At 39.7% G+C, this 22,343-nt stretch overlaps 1 protein-coding gene across 2 annotated transcripts in view; it reads right to left on the reverse strand.

The window, feature by feature from the left end:
• Nucleotides 1-565: 565 nt before the first annotated feature.
• EPHA4 (EPH receptor A4) overlaps nucleotides 566-22,343 on the reverse strand; it is a 141,157-nt gene continuing 119,379 nt past the window's right edge. The window contains exons 12-18 of one of the 2 annotated variants that reach the window (XM_027589823.1): nucleotides 20,028-20,089; nucleotides 19,367-19,576; nucleotides 17,389-17,538; nucleotides 13,440-13,633; nucleotides 10,015-10,170; nucleotides 8,710-9,655; nucleotides 566-4,658 (exon numbers count right to left, since the gene is read on the reverse strand). In XM_027589823.1, the coding sequence (XP_027445624.1) occupies nucleotides 9,541-9,655; nucleotides 10,015-10,170; nucleotides 13,440-13,633; nucleotides 17,389-17,538; nucleotides 19,367-19,576; nucleotides 20,028-20,089 (887 nt within the window). In that variant the 3' untranslated portion in view covers nucleotides 566-4,658; nucleotides 8,710-9,540. Of the gene's footprint in view, nucleotides 4,659-8,709; nucleotides 9,656-9,985; nucleotides 10,171-13,439; nucleotides 13,634-17,388; nucleotides 17,539-19,366; nucleotides 19,577-20,027; nucleotides 20,090-22,343 lie in introns of both variants that reach the window. The other variant, XM_027589824.1, reaches the window with a different exon arrangement.

The raw sequence follows: 22,343 nt of genomic DNA on the forward strand, positions 1-22,343 counted from the left end.
ACACATTATTTCTGGGCATGTCTGTGAGGGTGTTTCTGGATGAGATCAGCATTTGAATTGGTAGGTTCAGTAGAATGCCCTCCCCAGTGTGGGTGGGCATTATCCAATATGTTGAGGGCCTGAATAAAATGCTAGGTGGAGAAAGGCGGAATTCCCCTCTTTGGTTTCCTGCTTAGCTATCTGAGCTAGAATGTCTCATCTTCTCCTGCCCACGGACTGGGGCTTACGCCAGTGGCTCAGCTGGTGCTTAGGCCATTGGACTTGAACTGAACTATACCACTGACGTTCCGGGGTCCCCAGCTTGCAGATCATGGGACTTCTCAGCTTTCCTAAAGGCATGAGACAATTCCTCATAAAAAGTCCATAGCTATATATATTTCTATAGCTCCATCTATTTATAAATATAGATATATCTCTACTACAGTTGACCTTCTATCTTGCTAAACAAGTGGGACAGAAAATGCTAAGCCTCGTTTGCCTCAAATCATAAATACGTTACCAACTATTAATTAATATAGCTGATTCTAGAGAGGTAATTAAGAAATAAACACAAAATAACCAGATGTAACCGAGATTCTTTTTATTTCAAGGTCTATGTTTTAAAATATCTCTGGTAACACTAGACAGCATGCTCTCATTCTCTGAAGCCAGCTGCTTGTGAGGGCTTTAGTTAATACACTGTAATAAGTCTCGAGACTGATTTTCAATTAACAGGGGCTCAGTCAATTGACAGTTTGTTTAATGAAATGGTATAATGATGGGAGCATTCATCCTTAAAACTATGGCTCTTATTAGTTTTGTATCCCACATTCATTTATAATTTGATGAAATTTAAGAACTTTCTCCCCATCAAAACACACATATACATATAAGCATTAACATTTACACCATGTTTTAGGGATAATCTTGGACCCCTTGGAGCCCCAATGCACTCGCGAGGATCCAACAATCCAGGATTAAAACCTGTGGTAAGAATGGGTAGCTAGTCACTAGCAAAGATGTTAGAGAGGGTATAGAACTGGGGATGTTGAAGAAGACAGGTTATAACAATAAAAATGCTCCTGAGAATACTGTAGGCCCCTCTTATCCACAGGAGATCCATTCTAAGACCCCCAGTGGACACCCCAAACCACAGATAATACCAAACTCGGTATATAGTATTGTTTTTTCCAATGTGTACCTACTGATGAGAAAGTTTAATTTATAAATTAGGCACAGTAGGATGTTAACAATAACTAAAAGTAAAATAGAATGATATAACAATATACCATAATAAAAGTTATGTGGAATGGTCTCTCACTCTCTCAAAATATCTTATTGTACTGTATTTTCCCTTCTTGTGATGACATTGTGATGGTAAAATACCTAGGTGATGAAGTAGGGTGAATGATATAGGCACTGCCATATCACGTTAGGTTACAGCTGATCTCCTGTTGCTAAACTAGAAGACGGGTCATCTGCTTCCAGACCATGGTTGACCGTGGGTAACTGAGACCATAGATAAGGGAGAGGAAACCACTCTCCTTACCATTTGCTGAGTTCTGGCTAGATGTTAGACCCTGTGCTAAAGTTCAAATATATTTAGTCTTTATACAAGTTTGTGGGGGGCTCAGTCAGTTAAGCGTCTGACTCTTGATTTCAGCTCAGGTCATAACCTCAGGGTTGTGAGATGGAGCGCCCCCTGCCGGGCTCCGGGCTAAGCGTGGTGTCTGCTGGAGATTCTCTCTCCCTCTCCCTCTGCCCCTCCCAACTGTTCACACGTGCTGTCTCAAATCAATCAATCTTAAAAAAAAAAAAGCCTGTGGTATTATAATTGCCATTGTACAAACAAGGAAATGGGCACAGGGAAGTTAAGAAACTCGCCCTAAATTGCATTATCAATAGTAAGCGGGAGAGTCTACGTTCCAACCAGAGATCATAGTCTTAACTACACTGGGATACTTACAGGATCTCATAAAACCTAAGTCTGATTTGCTAATGTATTGTTCTTAAGGGCGAGGGCTGTTTAGAAGTCAATGCTTTTTATCCTCTAACTAAGCACACTCAATTAGAACTTAAGATTTTTATGTTCTAACCAAATGACAATCAAGAATTAATTAATTTAGAAACAGCAGGGATACAGAAAAATTATTTAAAAGAGACAACTGGATTCCGGGTCTGTATACGGCAACTACTTTATTATTTTCAAATGCAAACTCTTTGCATTTAGTTTGCTATTTTACAATTTTACAAACTAGGTATAAAAGACCATAAATAAATGACATAAGTTATGTGTACCTAAAGTTCATGAAGGGAAGAAAAATACCTTGACAAAATAAAACAAAATAGAAAATCTATGTCTAACTCAAGAGATCGCTCAATTTTCGGAACATGTAGGAACCAAGCAATGTTCTGTTAATTTCCTTTTCGGTATGAACTAAATTATAATATGCCTTATACATTCTAATTTTAACCACAGTCCTTGCATATTCCAACATACTTGGAGTGATACAAAAAATAAATGCACTCTTCCGTGTGTATCAATGCTTGATGTTATTTGGAAAATGCTAAATAAGTGAAAATATTGCTTCTAGAACTTTCCTTTATTGGTCAGAATTTGAGTGTCTTCAGACAAATATTGAGGCTATAAGCGTGTATGGATTAATACACATATCCTTCACAGATTGAATACAAGAGTTCTCAAAACACACACACCAGCAGTGTAGTGAGCACAACCTGTCTTGAAAATAACTTTTTCAACACACCAGAAAATTTCATCCATGACTGTTAAAAATAATTTGGGGCCAGCAGACACATGGTGAAGCTACTCGATTTGGTGCAGGGGAACAGCTTAATGCTGCCTAATGGAAGATCTGAGCAAGATTGAGCATCTGAACTCACTAGGCCAGCACTCGCTAACGGGGCTAGATACAGTCCCTGAAGTTGGCCTCCTGCCCTGACCTCTGGGGAAAGATGACCAGCTCAGAGATTCAACCTCATTTCTTTATACATATTTTTCAGGCATCAATGCATAGGCACATCCCTTTAAAAATATATTAAAGTCCCCAAAAAGGGGTGAATTAACTTTGTCACTCTGGCATAGCTATGAGAATACAGTGCCACACACCCTGTCAGAATGTAATAAATATTTATTGATGATTTTCTCTACTTACTCAACAACATAGGGTTCAGAATCTTTTTTTTCCCATTTTTTCCCTGATTTGATGGTATAGCTTATGTAAATGGTCACAGTTTCTGCAACCATAGCTTAGAATAAACAAGGCAGCCACTCAGATTATGAAAAATGGCAGTATGTTGGCTGGAGTTTGGTATACGTATCCTATCAGAACTGAATCTTCACACACCGGACCTCAGATCCTAGAAGGCTAAGGGCCATCGGAGTTAGCTGCATATTGATAACTGTAGAACTCTTCCTGTAAATGGGGAACCTGAAATCACTTGAGGACATTTAATCCCAACTATGCTAACCTCAAGAGTCACTGGCATGTATTTTTCTGTGACATTGAGAGACAAAGTATTAATCCAGGACACATCATCTCAAAGCTGACACACGCGTCTACGTTCATCTCCAGAAGTATACGAATTGCATATATTTTGTTCGCATTCGACGAGTCCATTTATGCAGGAAAACAAAGGCTACTTCTGTTCCATTTGGGGTTACCAGACAAATTCCATCCCCTTCTCTCTCTCTCCATCAAGAAACCGGCAATTCAGATGAGAAGTTCAATCGGAATTAGTGATTTAGATGATGGGTTGTCACCTGAATGGATTTATACTCTCAAATTACCCCACCGCTGAGGTGAAATTGCCTCCATCCCAAGCTGTAGACTTACTTATTAAGGTTAGTGTGGCAGCTACAAAACACACTTCTAGATACAGGACATTGAACATTTCCGGGCTGTCTTTCTAAGGGGATGGGCGCGGTCTTCCAGCCCACCACCTCATGTGGCTCTTCATCTCCGAACTGGCGAGGAACCAGAACTCTCCGGGTGTTGCATTCCACAACATTCACAGGCAGTTCTGAGCATGAGGTTCTACACTCACACGCACATACACCCGCGGACGCGCACACTCACACCTATGTACACACATCAAAAGAGAGATAGTCAGCTCATAGTTAGTCTAGGAAAAAAATATATTTATATCACGGCAATGGCACACCCTGGGTAAAATGTTACTTCAGCAATGCATATCATAGGCAGCTCATGGGAACTGGCTTTGTTTTGTGTGGTGGCACCCAACCTGGTGTCCATGGTACAACCTGTAGCCTTGGGTCACTCGCTGCCACACCAAGGCAGCAGTGACGTACAGGAGCGAGATATGGAAATACATATAAATAAAACCACAAGGAGTTCAGGAACAAGGGCTCTGCAGAGCTGGTGCTGCGAGACAGTACATTCCTCAATGCAACGGGAGACCCCGTGCTGAACCTTTTGCGCGGTTGTGGTTTCTTTCACTGGGAAGGGAGATTCGGACGTCATCCAGGTATTCTTCTCGGGTATGGGTGGTGTTTCATCAGTGTCTTTGCTCCAGAACTGGCATAGCAGAAGCAGAAGAAATGCATTTCAAAGGGACTAAGGAGGGTGTGTTCTGTTTTCTTCTATGGGCTTTGTAATCAACAGGAAGGGCTGTGAGGCCAAGATAGCAGAGTCTACTCCCTGTAGAGAAAAGAACAAGAGTTTAGACAAACAGCAGCCAATAGTGCCAGCCACTCGTCAGCCAATATTGCAAGAAAGAAGAGAAGCACGTAGAAGTCGGTACGGCTCAGAAAGAAGTAGTTCAGAAGGGAGAGTGTTGAGTTCTTGTTTTCCTCCTCGGAAAAATGACAACCGGAGTAGCAACAAGAAAAAATGTCTATTAATAGCTTAATTATAACAACTCGAGGAAGGTACCAGTCCTACCCCTATCATACGGATGAGGTCATTGAATCATAGCAAAGCTGAGCTATCTGCTCAGTGTCACGTCCTACATTGTGATAGAACAAAGCTGGGATTAGAACCCACACAGTCTGAGTCTACAGCCATGCCTTAACCACTGTGTGAACAGTCTCTCTGTGGAAAAGAAAATTCTGACTTGGAAGAATTGTGCAAGAGGAGAGAGGCTTAGAGTTGGTAAAAGGATGTGAAAAGCAAATTGTACTACCGGAAAAGCCCCAGCTACTAGCACTCAGCCTTTCCAGAAAGGGAAATTATGTATCTTGGGTACAAATCTGGAAACATCACAATCTGCCAGTATTCAACACTATGATTGAAAAAATGCAAACCAAGAGATAAAAAGCACTGAATGTTTTTTCCTAAAAAGTAACCTCTAATGAAGGAGAGTATCTAGTAAAGGATTCATACACGCTGCATGTAACAGGCATGGAGAGGGAGCATTGGGGCTATGGCACAGGGTGACGTCTGGCGTGCCAGTGAGAAAGGTTTGAGGGCCTTGAGTCCACCAAGAACCAATCAGTCTCAACTGTCCAATCAGTCTAGAACAGAACAAGATCAGCACGATGCAATGGAATCACTGTGGCTCCTCACTGTCCTCTCCATAATCAACATGAACCAAAATAACCAATTTCTCTTCTTTCCTTTGTGACAACTGACCACCAAGACTGCTTTGGACACCATATCTCCCGCCACAATGGCTATGATTGGCAGTGGATGACCTCAGGTGGAGAGCAAAGGATTAAGACCGGAATCTATCTTCACAATTTTGCTTATTTTATTAAACCAATTATTTATTTGCTTGTTTTGTACATATGTGTCTTTATTGTGTATGAGCTATAAATCAAATTTAGTTTCTTTGAGGTAAATAACTGTTATTTAGTCTTGTAGTGATTACTTTACATAGAGAGAGAAATAAAGTTTTCTTATAAAATATTCAGATAGAGATGACTTCTTAAGCAATTTAAAATTCTAAATGTGGGTAAGGTTATAACTACCAAGCCCTTCAAGAAGCCATTTGTCAACATTATTCATTTTGACAATTATGAAGAAAATGAAAGGACCTGGCTCTACTTTTCCAGCTTTATCTTCTCTGCAGATTAGTAAGTCTATCAGGAGTACGGGCTTGCACTAGGCAAGCATGAATTTACATGCAGGACAAGGAGAACATGAGTATGACCTTAAGACTGACGGAGAACAACCAACACCATATGGGTATGCCCACTTTTTGAAGGTGATTTTGTTTTGCTGCTAGAAATTCCATTCTTAGAGGAGAAAGAGGAGTCCCCAAAACATGTCTGTCCCATCAGTTCACCAACACTCTTCAATAGTTCACAATAGGAAGTGGGCTATTTGGGGACTCAGTGTGCACGTCGAAAGGGTTGGACGTTCGAAGTGAGGAGTGTGGGAATGTGAAGGATTATATCTAGTTGATGCCAGAATACTCTATAGAGCAGAGAAAAAGAAACCTTTGTTCCTTTGAATTCAGACAACTCCTTATTTGTGGGGAACTGCTTGAACAAAGACCAAAGTCTGTGGTCTATGCGGCATCATGAGGGAAAGATGTGACTTTTGTTGTGACTAAATAAACAGAACATGGTTCCTTTGAATCCATTATGAAGACATCAAAGTGTCTTACCATCCAGTTCTTTTCATTACAACGGGGTCTTGCTTGTGCATTTCACCCTTTTCCATTATAAAATAACAATGTCATGAGTTTCAAGGCTAAATGATAAAGCAGTATTGGATAGGTCTGCCACCTTTTGTAGAGATACATGTTTAAATCAAACCCTCACAAATCCACTCAAGGTGAAGCAGCTTCATCTGCATGGCTCCTACCACTGAACTTCGCTTCACCCCACTCTGGCATGTCGCAATACAACATTTGGGTTCATGAGTGAAAGATGGATGAGTAACACTTGGAAAACACTGGAGGAAGAGTACACCTTCCTTCCGTGAAGTTCAGTGCATTCTACATAAGAGCATTTCATATACACTTACAACAACGCCATGTGTTAGGAAAGGTGTTATTACTTAAGTATCATTATCTCTAATTTACAGGTGGAGGGACTGAGTTATAAAGAAACATGGAGTGAATTTCCCAGTGTCAACATCTCAGTTGGCTTTAGAATCCACAGCTGTCTAGATGCCAGAGCCTGGCTCCATGTCCTGGGAAACAATGGGACATGCCTATTGTCCTCCTCTTTCTCTTCAAAAATGTGTAACGTCACAGAAGCAGTAGACTTTCACTTCGGCTGTCACTGGATAGTATTTTAGGCACTTAGAAAGCCCTCTTTTGGCCTTCCCATTGGCCTGGACTCTACAATGTGTTAAAATTAAGATTCAGAAGGCAACCTTTTAAATGTAGTAAGATTTCAAGCCTTGCCTGATTATCCTGCACATACAGAAGATATGCCCTGAGAAATAACACCATGACCATGGTATAGTGCCCAGCATTAACCTGGACATCTTACAACTGACACACTCTCTCTTTTGAAATGTTCTGCTTTGAGTATGTTCAGTGTGTAGAAAAATACCTCATCTTACATTGTTGCCTTGAAAGCAAGACTTCTAATTATTCAATGTATGCAAGGAAACAATTTTGACTTCCAAGATAATACCACGATGTCACCTTATTTGAATTGGTCCGTGGAGATTGAAAACAAAATACTCCATAGCCTTCCAGAAGGAAAAAAAAATATATATATATATTTTTTTACAGCAAGCAAAAAACCACCTATACTTGTCACCTTTGAACATGAATATCTAGAACTCTTAGGGTTCAGCAAAAGTGGTGATAAAACAAAAATGGTTGAAGTAGTTTAAAAAAAAAAACAAATTTCACATTCCTTCTGAAAAAGCTTTTACAACCAATGTTGCAAAAAGGTTTTTACTAAACTGTCATGATTTGACAGCATCAAATTGAACATGCCTTGCTCTATAAGAAATAGCTTTCAGCATAAAACCAAGGGGGTGGGGGGAAGGTCATTAAAATCAGCCAAGCTCGTGTTTAAAAGTGGTGAAAATGGAAGAGTTTAAGAAGTTAAAATTTGTCCGGTCAAAAAAGTTAGGCTGTTTCTAGGACTAAACAAAGCCATTTAATTCCCGTTTCAAGAAGAAAATTCTGGGATTAAAATAGAAGCATCTAAGTCTAGTGGTCTTGATGGATGAGAAACATGTTTTCCAGTAGGTCACATTTTGATAATGAGGATGTCAAGGTGAATTCTAAGTCTCACCATTGACTTCTAGGTAAATCCTCCCTGGCTGATCCTGTTTGGTGCACGGGTTACTGGAGCAGGACAGAAAGTGAGAATAATGGACAGATCTTCCAGTACTTCTCAATTGTAGCAAAGTCTCCAAAGAGTGAGGCATGACCCAAGGTTAGAGGTGATTACCTGGTTCCCAACAGATACTCAGTAAATATTTGTGGCATGAATGGAGGGCACCAAAAGGCAAGAAGAACTGTGTGTGAGAGAAAGCAAAGCCAGCGAGGCTCTAGGTGCCACGTTCCCAAACCTGACTTCATATAGTTCCTAACTCACTTCTTCCCAGTAGAACAGCAGGGAAGCCATACTGGTTTCCACACTGGTCTCTTCTCCCATTGTTAAGAGAGGACTGAAATCTTGAAAGAACCCCAAACTAAATGACAGACATGAAAGAATATTTATCGCTCAGTGTTTCAAATTAGATCAAGTTAAGAAAAAAGTTTACACTAGAGAAAGATTCATTGCTGGTTTTGTTTTTGTTTTTGTTTTTTTTGGGGGGGGGTTTGCCTTACCTTGTGGGTTTGGGTTTGCTTCTTTAAAGGAGGGAAGTGTGAAAGTTCCCTATTCAAGATTGTCACGGTCCGCTATCCATAAGGTAGTTACAGTAAGTTTGTAGAGTCCCAAAATACGACTTTATATGGCACAGCCTCAGGCCCAAAGAAACAGACCTTGTTTGTCCAGTGAGGGGAAGGTGCTTGGGTTTTATTATTATTAATTATTATTATTATTATTATTATTATTTGAAATCTACTTTCCTTTTCTTTCCAGCCCCTTATGTCACTGTAAGCCACCAGGTGGCCTGAGCACTGAAGGAGCAACACTGATGAGCCACGTGGTTTTCACCTAGGTTGTTTCCCACGGTATGAACCAAGCCTTAAAACCTACAACTGAGTCCTTCCAGAATGTTCCTGGGCATGGTATCCATTCCAGTGAAAGCAGGATGACGGTCATTTATGCCACAAACAAAATACTGCAGTTGTAATTCCCAATGGAGAGACGATCAAGGATGCCTCAGAGAAGCTCAGTGTCTGGCAGCAAATGCGGCATCAAAACTCGGAGGTGGTGTTCTATTTATATACGTACATGTATTTTACAAACTGGTGATGGACGGAGTACTTCTGAGAAACAATTTGTTCCAGGTCTAATTTCAAACGACGGCTGTCATTTCTACAAAACCCCACAGTTTAGGCGATCTGTACACCAAGCAACACTGCAGGTATTCGATTTTTTTTTTTCCTTAATTTCGGAGGGCGAAGACGAAGTAAAAAAAGTGCAGTTCTTCAATTAAAGTGCATGGATGAGGTAAACTAATTTCAAGAGTTTCGAGTTTATTCAGTACTGGCTCAGACAGGAACCATTCTGCCGTGGATCTGTTGCATTTGGGTTCTCATCGCCTGGACACTGCTCAAAATCTTATTCTGGTGCGTGACGACTGTGATGCCAATTCTTGCCAGGTCACTGGAGGTAGGGGGAGAGAAAAAGAGGGAGAGAAAAAAGTTACAAGGGTGCAGAATCTCGTTTCCGGGCTTCATGCAGACACACATTTGAAATCAGCCACAATTCATACAGCACAACAAGGCAGGTGTATTAAAATGTTTAATTAAGCAATTTAACACAACAATGTAGGTGCTTTTGAGGCTCTGTAAAATTATACTCAATCAAAATGAAAGGCATTCCAGTTTGTTTTTTTTGTTTGTTTGTTTTATTTTGTTTTGTTTTTTTTAAATGAGGAGGATGATAATGCAGCTCAAAGCAAAAAAAGAAAAATACTATTAAATCTAGATTTACCCTTTGGTGTTACATCGCTGAGTACTTACTCCTGGTTCATGTGCACTACAGCCTCTAGGGTGGTATAACCAGCAGCCGTGAAGTTATCCTTATACCGGTCCATTTTAATGGCCTGGAGCCAATCGCCCACTGATACCACGGCAGAGAATTCAGGGGAGCTTGGATCCAACAAGGCAGTGTTAGGTCTGGTAAGGGAACGAGGAAGTGGAGACAGACAAGGATTATCAGTTAGACGGCAAGACTCAGAAGTCAGATTGCCTAAAATAGGCACTGACATGCCAAGGACAGGCTTTTTAGAGGGACTACCTATCGTCAAATGGCATCATGAGGTTTTTTTGCCCCTAATTTCACAAAGTTGCTAAAAGCGTGTATCCATCACCTTATCTGTTCGTAATTCCACTTCCTGCATTTGTTTTATGTGGACCTCTTCGTACATTAACGATTGTACAGGTCTTTTAACACCCTCGCCTGGGGCAAAGATTGCGGGAGACCTTGTGGCTGAACCTGGCTCAGCCTTTGCAGGAAGAGCGCAGTCCCTGCTGCTACGGAGTATTACATACCTCAGGACAGCATCTATGGAAACCCTAGTGAAGTATGAGTAAGGAAAATTGTGAGCTTGCAACTTGCCAGATTCGATGAAACAGAGAAAACAGCAAGAGTTCAAGTCCAGCATGCTCCCAGCCAGGTTTGCAGGCAGGCTCAGTGCATTCAAACAAACTTGGGACAGCAGGGAGTTAATGCCCTCTTTAATCAGCCCATGCCTGACCAGCACATGTGCCAAGACGGGAAGGAAGAATGGCCACTTTGATCACCACTTGGACTGTGGAATGTGCTTCTCGTATTCCCTCTTAGATAATCATTCCAACGAATTCTAAGCACTTTTTATTAAGTTATTTATTAGTTTATGCATTTCTCAGGCCAGGTGTTTTATGTTAGGTCATCGTCAAGAGTGACAACAGTTGAAGGCATGATATTGATATACGATAAAACGTCTATCTATGGAAGCATTTATTAGGGGAATTATAGTCATCTTCAACATCAAACTACTTAATTAATTGTTGGGTACACCTTCACAGGGTATTTTATACTGCCTTTATTTTAATCTCCTGTAGAGCGACACAGCTACTTGTTTAGTTAAGTTTTCTTAACTCCCATTTCCCTAGAAATTATAGAATGCACTTGATCTTAACATTCTGACCTAATTTCATCCTGAGACTGTGTTCCTTGAACTGAATCAGAATATTATCATTACTGAATTTTTAGCCAAAAAATTATTTTCCTATGAAAACAAAATTAAGTCAGTGTAATGCCTTGATTAATTTTCTACAGAGCAGAATTAATCCGATTCCATTGTTTGTTTTATAATTTTTACCTGTTACTTTAATTTGCATTACTTCTTTCTTATATAACTATTTTACCAAAGACATGTTTTACCAGTTTTGTGTCCAAATAGTACTTTGCCTTTGTGACCTTTTATGTACATTATTTCAATTCATTTTCTAAGTAAAACTCTGTAAATTTTTATAGCAAGAATAATCAGGATTTAATTCTTCCGCCAATAACAAGTATCACCACAGAGGATTTTAGACATTAGTATTAATGTTTATAAATAATATTTATCATTAGACAAAGACCAATAGTTTGCATTTCTAACTTTAAGCCAAGAGCATTAATAGGGCCACATGTAGGCTCTAGGTACCTGACAAGGTCAAAATGATCTGAGGATGAAAATATCCTCAGTCAATATCAATTAACTCTAAGGGTCACTCTCAAGCTTGCCCTGGAAATCTCTGTGCTCTTTGTGGAACACCATGACATTTGCCCAATTTTGTGCTGAATCACATACAATGTTATACTACATCCCATTATCAGCAAGCAGTAATAAGCATCAAAGCTACTGAAGTACCATCAGTGAGAAAAATTTAGAATTGAGAAGAGTATATCCAATAACTCAATTTGTTCTGCATAAATGGTACAAAGCACACATTATGCAATATGAGTAACTGAAGAGTTTCTACCAGCAGGAGAAGTACCAAGTACCAATGAACGGGCCTTAGGATGCTTAGAGAGAATTCATGGGATCTGGAGCTGGAGATCCAAAGCTGAAGGATGTTCACCTTGGAAGAGAAGAGGCCCGCTACACCTCTCAGAGTACTGAAGAACAAAAAATAGCCCAGAAATGCCAGGAGATTTTTTTTTTTTTTTTAAGTCACTTGGCTATCAAGTGGCAGAAATAAAATGTGAATTCAGCCCAGTGTTATTTCAGAAGAGCTTGATCATGAAGCTCTTGGGATTGTGGCTGGTGCTAAGGGATCTGAAAGCCTAAAAGAATAGAGGATATCTCTGCCTTCTGATCCAGATTCTTTTCTTCATGGTTTGTAATAATCAGTATATATGACAATCATTAGGCTAAGTCTTCAGAAGACTGGAGGAGATGCTCATAGCACTGACAAAGACTAGAGGGTCTTGGATATCGTGGGAAAAATGTTCTATTTTTAACTCAGGGTTGTGATGAATGAGAACCTTGGAGAAGTACGGATTTGGAGGTGAGTCAATGCCTCACTTCTTGCAGGCCTGAAGCAGCTGGTCATCTTATGCTGATCTTCTTAAATCATTTAATAGCAACGGTGGTTATTCCCTTTCGGATAGAACAGGTATATAGGGATACTGAAACTTACACTAGGGAGGCCCAGTCTCCAAGTAGAAAAGTTCCTATTGAGTTACAGGACTTGCAGTATCCTTACCTCCTTTCTAGACTGATAAATGCTTCTTCCTTCTGCTCTTTCCAGTGAAATAACTACCTCTTTCACAGGTGGTTCAATTCTATTCATTTTTTAAAACCCCTCTCAAACATTCATCCACATGCTTTGTAACCTGATCACTTTCTATTTTGGTCCTGTTTCCTTCTACTCGTGAAAGACTAAAAAAAGAGAAACTCTAAGAACTAAAACCAAATGAATTTCTTGCTGTAAAGCCTATAAGCACCTATAATACTTTATAAGTCAACTTAACACTACAATGCATGAAGAGCTGTCCTCGACTCCTTATTTTCTACTAACCCAGTGCTCCTTTCCCTTCCCCAAATATAGCATCTTGTGACCATCATGTCTTCCCAAAGTCCATGTCATCTCTCTTCCTAAATGTTCAGGTCTAGCATCATCAAACAAGCACCTTTGCTCTTTCTTTGTTGTCGGTTTGTTTTTATTGTTATTTTGGTTCTGTTTTTTTAAATCTGTTTTTCTTATGACTGTTCAAGGCCTGACAGGTGTTAGGCTCCTCAACATGGTGAACAAAACCATCATACGTACTCCATTAACTGAGAGAGAAGCCACCCTGGTTGCAGAGAGCTGTGCAGCAGCCTCTGACAAATAGGCAGGAATTCCAGGGAGCCAGCACTCGCCTGCCACCTCTAATGTATCCTTTCATACATCACTATTAAGCAAGCATGGCCGACCTGGAGCTCTCGGTCCCCGTCCTCTTCAAGCTGTTGGGGTTGCGGATGAGTTTGTCCAACATGTTGACAATCTGCCCAAATTTCGGCCTGTCACTCCGCTCCTTCTGCCAGCAGTCTAGCATCAGCTGATGGAGTGCAATGGGGCAGTCCATGGGAGGGGGTAGCCGATAGCCTTCCTCAATGGCTTTAATCACCTACCAAAGACAAGAGAATGATATATAAGCTGTCAGGGAAGCTGTTGTTAGAGATCCACCCTCCTGACCGGCAAGTTCCTGGTACATTCAGTTGCCAGCAAGCTTGAGCATGAGAACAGCACCAGTGTCTTCACAGAAGCCACTGCTGGAGCTGAGTATTGCTGGTAACAGGGCAGGGAAGCCAGCTGCTGATATGCGGTGTTTTCAGATGGCAGGCAATTGCCAATCTGAAATTCTAAAGGGAAGATTAATTAATGTTCCCAAGAGGTTAGAACGTAATCAGATCAACAACCTGGTGGCGGCCGGGCCCTCCGGAGATCACATGGCAATGCCCCTCCCCCTTCTCCTATCCAGCAGCAGCTAAACCCTCTTAGCAGAAGAGACTCTAACCTAGTGTTAAAGACCTTCCTTAAGAAGCATTAATAGTGGGGCGCCTGGGTGGCTCAGTCGTTAAGCGTCTGCCTTCGGCTCAAGTGCATCCCAGGGTCCTGGGATCGAGACCCGCATCGGGCTCCCTGCTCAGCGGGAAGCCTGCTTCTCCTTCTCCCACTCCCCCTGCTTGTGTTCTCTCTCTCGCTGTGTCTCTCTCTGTCAAGTAAATAAATAAAATCTTAAAAAAAAAAAGCATTAATAGTTTCGTCCAAGATGGAAGTCCCTTTGTGTCATTTTAAGCCTCTGTCCTCTTGCTCAGACAGCTCATGGGTCAAATACAGGAGCCCACCTTCGAGACCTCCCAATCCAGAAGACACTACCACTCTCTAAAATAGCACGCTCCTCAAACCCTCCAGATGCCCAACCATTTTTATTTTTGGAAGACCACAACACACCAATACACCAATTCTGTATCTCATCCTTGGTCTCAGTTGGCTATCAATTGACCCTGTTAAAAGGTGTTAGTAAGTAGATTTGAAAAAAAGTGTTAGCAAAGAAAATTAAACAAACATTTTTTTAGGGCATTTACATTTTGAAGGGGATCCTTACACATCTAAGGAAAGAAGTTATATATATCTTTCCTTATAAGATAAGGAAAGATATATATAACCTTTATATATAAAGAAGTTATATATAAAGTTATTATATATATTATATATATAATATATATGATAATTGTTTTATTGCCCAGAGTTCTCCCTGCTTAATAAGACATAAGCAGACCATTCAACAGTCTTTCTTCTCATTCTAATTTTTCTAATCTGTCTTCACAGGTATTATGGTATTTTTCTTATTGGCATCTTGCTAAGCCCCCCTTTTTTTCAGGGCGTGAATCCCAGTAATGTAATGTCGTATGACTCACACCAAATTTAAGGAGGGGAATTATTTCATAACTTCTTGGCTACTAATCAGCAGTATTTATGGGGCTCCTATGAAATTCTGGATGTGCTTTTGTTTGGAGATTTTTTTAAAGTTTTATTTGTTTTAAATCAGTTTTGCTTTTTTTTTCTTCTTCTTCTCCACCAAAATGGTAACTGTCAGTGAAACAACCAGAGCTGTAGCCATCTCAATGACCACATTGCGTTCACCCTGCCAGGGGGTTTATTTACTGTCCAACAATTGGTCTTCAACAGAAAACAGTTAACTCAGTTGGGTCCAGTTTCTATGTATCAGTATGACTACTGTCTTTTTAGCCAGCACACAGTTTAACCACCATCCTGTGACTTATTAAGCCCTCTGATCCTTTTCCTGCCATGCATCTTTGCCAACATCCTGTTATCTTAGTACTATTTACCACTCCTTCTAGTGTAGACGTCTATATGCTATCTTACTAAACATTATTCCATTTACTTCTAGCAATTACATTAAGTCAGTTTGATCTTCTGACTTTCTTTTATCTTTCCAGGTGCATGGTGTTGACTCTAGACTTGACGAAAACATTTTACATTGAATTGATGAGAATGAGAGCAATATTGGGCTAACGCCAGGGTAACACAATTTGTTATAAACCCTCAAGACTGCTTAGTACTCTTTCATTAGCTCCCTCTCCACTGCCAGCTTGGAAGATGGCTTGTGGGTTAACAAAGCATATTTTCTCAGTTTGCTGCTGAATGTTTTGGGGGGAGGGGGCTGAAGAGCAAAGCAAACAAAAAACTTGGTAAGTCTGCCATATTTTCAACAGCTATTTTGATTCTATTCACCATATGCCAAATGAATTCTGATGAAAGTAATTCACCGGTTACATTTCCTATTGATCCCTGTTCTACACAGAACCCAACAGAGACAAATACACGTGAATGACTGATCAATATCATTTGGGGGAGAGAAATGGCTTCAGATGTTCTTCACGGATGCAGCCAGACAACTGAAAGTTCAAAACAATAGAAACTGTTTTCATAGAATATAGAACTGTCAAAACTGCAGGCCTGAAAATATTTAGGGTAGGAAAATGGACATCATCTTTAGATCCTCTGCTTTTATGAGCATTTGGTCATGACTCTCAACTAAATAAGGTTTAAGTATCAAATCACTAAATGAGCAAAAGTATGCACTACTTGCTCGTGTAGGTTGTTTTTGTCCCTCTGAAAGTATCTAATCTGAAACCCAATGTTGCTACAAGGTAGGACCTGGAAGGTGTCTGTGACACAATCACACCAAACAACAGATTACATACCACTCACCTCTATAGTTGTTTTGTTTTTTTTCCCCCAGCCTTCAATTACCTATCAGTTATGCTAGCTGCTGGCTTTCTTCCTATCTGCTATGAACCTTTCTAACATACAGATATGTTATGCCAACACTATCATTCCTCTTAATCTGGTTAGAGAATTCTTTTATGCCCCACTAGACACGGAGTGCATTAGGTTCTCTATCGCTCCGAACAGTCTTTTATTGATAAGGCAACCAGCATCCTATTTCTTGAGTGCACCTGGTTCTTCATTGAATTATCAGGACTTTGCCACTTCCTGTTGGTCCAGGACAAGGCAGATGGGCAGGGGGCATTCCACCTCAGAGAGAATTTTGTAAAAGAAGATTTTTTTCCAAACTATAATTTTTATCACTGATGAATTAAATACCATGCCTTTGTAAACACTCTCTGCTATATTTTACTTCACACGTATAAATAACTAACAAGTGTTCTGGGAAGACTCCCTGGTCTAAGATTTTTGTTTTTGTTTTTGTTTTCCCCTTTTGCACTGGAGATGTTTATAATTAAATTCTATTACTCTGGAATCTTATTAGTGTCATTATTGAATGCTTTTCTGAAATTGCAGGCATTGTGGATACTCCCTTACAAAGTAGTCCAGATGGTACATTTAAAGGGATGTGCATAATTTACAAAGGGTCATTTAGTGAAGCTTTATTTTAGAGTCCTCAAGGGGCAAGCTCTAATTACAACTATGCCAGCTTTAAAATATTCACTAGTTTTCTTCCAATAAACCTTTGGTGTCAATTTTTTCACATGTGAAATTTGTGTTTTTCATATACCCTTGTATTTTATTAAGATTCAAAGTTGAATTTTGTTTCGGTATGGATTTGAGCATTAATCAAGTAAAACACCGTTCCTTATCACTCATCTATCCACCTATGCATCTATCTATAAATCAATTGAATCTGTCTTCCATACTATCCCATTTAAGCTATGTAATTTCGGGCCTTGAAATCCATGACTATAAGGTTTAACTAGATTACTACATGCGTTTGTGTTGAGAATCTTGCATTTTGTGTATCATTTCAAGCTCAGCCCTCACTCCGTCATACGCTGATGCGATCCTTCCTGAATCTCAATGCAAAGACATATATTTTAGAACATAAAGACTCACGTCTTGATTGGACATATCCCAATAGGGTCTCTCTCCATACGACATCACTTCCCACATAACGATTCCATAGCTCCATACATCACTCGCTGATGTGAATTTACGATAGGCAATTGCTTCTGGCGCAGTCCACCGGATAGGAATCTTGCCACCCTGTGAACATTCAAGCTGTAAGTTATTCCCTAAGTACATCACTGATGTGCCATTTCAGTCACTGAACGTTGTTACTGTTTGCCAAGCAGGACAACAGCATTCCTGAGATAGCTCTCCAAACAACAGTAAGAGACTTGTTTATTTTAACTAGTCTTCTAGGTTGAGACACTTCTCCTCATATGTTTTCTTTAGTCACAGGGAAGTGAATAAGTAATCTGTTTAATTTTTAAAATGTCTACCTATTATCTGAGCTCTGCTTCAGGCAATATTGTAGAAAGGAATCTCGGGTTTTACCAAATGCATATGTCATCATGGTATATCAATGGATGTGCCATGGATATTCATTTTGACTTCTTGTTGAATTCTTTCACTCAGCAACACAGAGGCAATATTTAATACTGCTTCTGAAATCATGAACTATGGAAGTTAAATATGAAAATTTCTATCCACCACACTGTGATCCTACTTTTATATAGCATGAGAAACATGTTTAACATGGTTAAAAGATAATACATTACATAAGCTCTTAGCAAAAGCCAAATACCAGATGTTAGAGCTGTTACTGTCTTTAATGGAGTGAGGGCACCCACAAAAATGGTAAAGCAATTGAATATTACTCAGGAAAAGTTTAAAATGCTTTTTGTCTTGCCTCAAATATCTATTGTTTGATTATGCTTATGTGAAAGGTGTTTTTAATTGAGTTTCAAATTTCTTAAGGTTTCATCTGGGGAAATTAATTTAACTTGAACTCAGACCCTCAAGCTGTTCAAAAGAACATCATTTGAAAGTTTTCTTTACTAAGGCTACTAAACAAGACAATAAATTGTATTAGAAATTGCACTCATTCACTGGAGTTTACTCTGAAAACCCAGTGTCTTACATTTCCACTTGTTCCATACAGAAGGACGCTTGTTCTGCCTTCTACCTTCCTTAATTATTTGGCTAAAGTTTTAGCTGTGTAAATGCATCATTCTAGAAGCCTCCTTTTAACTTTCCTTTCTCCAAATACTGGAAAAAGATTTAAAGATCTTTAGCATTCACAAAGATGCATTCTTTCCCAAGTGAATGGACTTAGAATTCAAAAGGGGATATATGAGTAAGAATCAAAAGTAGAGCCAAAGAAACTGAACCCTACAAGGAAAAAAAAATAACCAAACAAACAAAAAACAGTGCTTAGGATTGCTAATGCAAAATGAGCATCAAAGGAGGAAAATGACTGCTAACTGTCTGCTTCCCATTGATTTCAGCAGTGCCAGCCCTAACGGCCAATAACTTTTATGATTCTGTTTATTCCATTAGTATCTTATATTCAGATTGTCCAGCTAAGATAGCATAGCCATTAACTGTATACTGATAACTCTTAACTGTGCCCTAATCCAGTTTATCTACCGGTAGTAAAATGAAGGCCATTAGATACTAAAAATTCTTGCACAGTGTATATGTTTTATAAATCCTGTATCTCCATTCTCAGATTCAGTAACCAACTAGGAACATTGCTCTGTCTTGTTTAAAGTAAGAAAAATGTTATAATAATAGAAAAGAACTAAGGACAAAATCTAAAACAGGAAAAGAAGGAAGGAAGGGAAGAAAAATTAAGTGTAAAAGATGCAATAAGTAAAGCTCTAGTTTGCCGTTTTTAAAGTAGTCACACATCTTGAGGCAGTTTCAAAATCCCTCAGAAACATGGCTTAAAAATGAACGCATGGAAATGAAGAGGCTCTGAATGATGAGGAAACTTACAAAATCACAAAGGGCTTAAACATCAAAGTGAGAAAAGAGGAACAGTTTTTATCAGAGTCAAAACCCAGAGGTCATAAATCCTCCTTACCCTGGTGGTGTAAGCGGCTTCTGGATCATCCTCAAGCACTCGTGACATGCCAAAATCAGACACTTTGCAGACCAAGTTGCTATTTACCAGAATATTCCGTGCAGCTAGATCTCGATGCACATAGCTCATATCAGATAAGTACTTCATCCCGGACCCGATGCCGCGAAGCATGCCCACCAGCTGAATGACAGTAAATCTGCCATCATTCTTCTGCATAGGAAAGGAATGAGAAACAATCTCATTAGCATTAGGCCAAATTAATTTTCACCAAGCATTTATTACTTGGAACTTTTTTGGTATCTGTATCAAGTATGCAATGAAACTCAACATTATTTCCGGGCCTTTCTGATCGAAGTCACTAATTCTTTAGTAGAGTGTATCCTAGGAACTGGGTTTGCTTCCTGTGGTAGATGGAAATTATCCAACTCTAATGAATCTACAGCTCAAACAACCCGCAATGCAAGAATAAATCTAATACTACCTTCATTGAACATGGATTATTTAATAGCCTTTAAAAATCACATCATTCTCTATGTCTCCTCTTCTTCCCTAGCCCCATTAAAAAAGTCCATGAATACAACCAAACAGAATGGACACAAGGAGTCTGTTAGAGTCTTCTAAATACCAACATTCTTGGATTTAATATAAAGTAGTCACGTACCCTGAGGAATGCATCCAAGGAGCCATTCTCCATGTACTCTGTTATGATCATTACTGGTTTACCTAGAGTTTTCAGAAAGAAAAACACAAACCCTTGATGAGCACTGCAGTTAATGAGATAAAAATGGCCTGTGCACAATTTTACTGCCAAGACACCTGTCTTGTGCGATCTAATTTAATTAAAACAAGCCAAGCTTATGCCTCAGCTGTGGGGAGCTAGGAATCAAATATTAAAAGGACGGGTAGGTTTAAATTCCATCTGGAAGGTTAACCCTTTGGGTGGCTTGTTGACAAAGTCTTTAACTAAAGTGGTCTCCGGTATCCAGGGAGCACATGAACGGATAATTGCTCTCTCAAGCAAAAGGGGAAGATGATAAATGGGCAGGCCTGTGTAAAGGCGAAAAAAATCTTTAGGATAATTAATTTATTTTGTCCCCAGAAGAGCCACTTGTGTGATGCTAAAGCAATCAATGGACAGAGAAAATTTTTTACTTATTTAGAGAAACCCAAGTTTCTGGGAGCAGTTACACCGAATAGGTCATGACTCAGACACACCTTCCAGCTCAAGCCTGCACAGTATTAACGGCCCCCTCCCTCCACCTCCGACCGCCTGCCTTGCTCAGGTCAGAAGCTGTACCCTTTCTTTTCCCTTTCCTTTCTATAAAAAAAAACAACTTAATTCTATTTACTCCCTTAAGCTGACAACCTCAGTAACAACAAACAACAAAATTCAGAGAAAAGGTTCAGTAAATTATTTCATCTGAGACAGAAAGTTAATTCAGTACTAGAACATTCTTGTTCCCCCTCACCTGTTCCCCCCACCCCCATAAAGAGAACAAATTATTTTAAGGTTTGGGAGAAGTAGGGGGAAACAATCCTCTCATTTCACTTTGGTGTTCTTTCTGAGGAACTTAGGAAATAAGAACCATTCTTTAGTTTCTTAATTGCTGGCAATGGGCTCAAGGTCTGAAATTCCTTCTTTCTAAATGGTATTTGTGGGAGGGGTGGGGGTGGGTGCATAAATCCTCCATATTTTACTAAAGGATGGGTTAAAGCAAAGAGAACATAAAAGATTCCCTGGGAGGAAAACAAAATGCTAGTTTGATAAGTCAAAAATATTCACTTCCATTGTTATACTTGTGGAATATTTGGACTTAGACATTCAGTCGGGAAAAATGGACTAGGGTATGCCACTGCTGAAAAGTTCCTGTAATCATTCTAAACTAATACCTTTCCCACCCAGAACAGACCCTCTTCTGATGTGGGGGAGAGGGGAAATGTCTTCATTTCAGAGGGAAAAATTAGGAAGAGCAGAAGTTTTCCATTTCAAAGCCATCCAAGTTACCTTTCTTTTTTTTCCCCCACTGTGTGTTTGGTGCCATGTCTAAGAAATCTTTCCAAGGTAAAAACTTTTGGATGAGGAAACAATACCATGGAGACTTTATTTTCAGTGATGAATGAAAGCTCTCAGAAAAACCGGAAAGTTCAGTGTAGACCAAAGGATGAACAAAAACCACTTCCGGTCTCTCCCCTTGGATGGAGGGCGTGGTCTCTCTACACATTTTCTGTCCTCCCTCAATGTAATACATAAGAAGCTCTTACTTTTTTTTTTTTTTTAAGAAGCTCTTACTTTTTAGATTCTTTTACCCTCTACATCTGTGGCCACAGACAGAGCAAATACATCTAAATGAGTTTTAATGAACCCACCTCAATCAAAAGATACTTTGTCAACTAATGAGAAAGGTTGACTCTCCTGCATTAACACCTACTCCAATTTCACCAGATCCCTCTAGAGGTGTGGATAAGAGAGTAGAAGATCCAAAAGATTGGGGGGGGGGGGCGTGGAGAGTAGTGGAGAGAATTTACGGTCTCCCTGTCAATTTAAAAAGTGACTCAAGTAACTGCTGGTAATGAATTCACACGCTTCCACGTCACCTTTGCACCCTCACACCTCCCTCCTCTGATGTTTGGCACCATCTTTATAATTTTTCTGCATTCCTTCTTCTGTTTATTAAAAGTATCCATTTGTCAGAATCTTTATGAGCTCTCCAAGAGAAATAAAGATGAATGTCTCCATAAGCAGAGGGGCTTATAAAATGGGTCTCAGCTGGGCTCATAGATGGATGTGGCTCTCCCCCTGCAATAGGCAGGGGTGCAGTGGGGAAGGCCAGAGTTGGGGGAGGGGGACAATTCCTCTGGTGGAAATTTTAAATCATTTTGATTCAGTGACAACTGCATTATGCAAATGAATCCAGTCGTTTATAACAGTTACAGCTGTAATAGCTACGGGTTTTAGAGGCACGGTGGGACTTTAATA

Source organism: Zalophus californianus, chromosome 3 (assembly GCF_009762305.2).
Source record: "Zalophus californianus isolate mZalCal1 chromosome 3, mZalCal1.pri.v2, whole genome shotgun sequence".
Classification (NCBI taxonomy): domain Eukaryota; kingdom Metazoa; phylum Chordata; class Mammalia; order Carnivora; family Otariidae; genus Zalophus; species Zalophus californianus.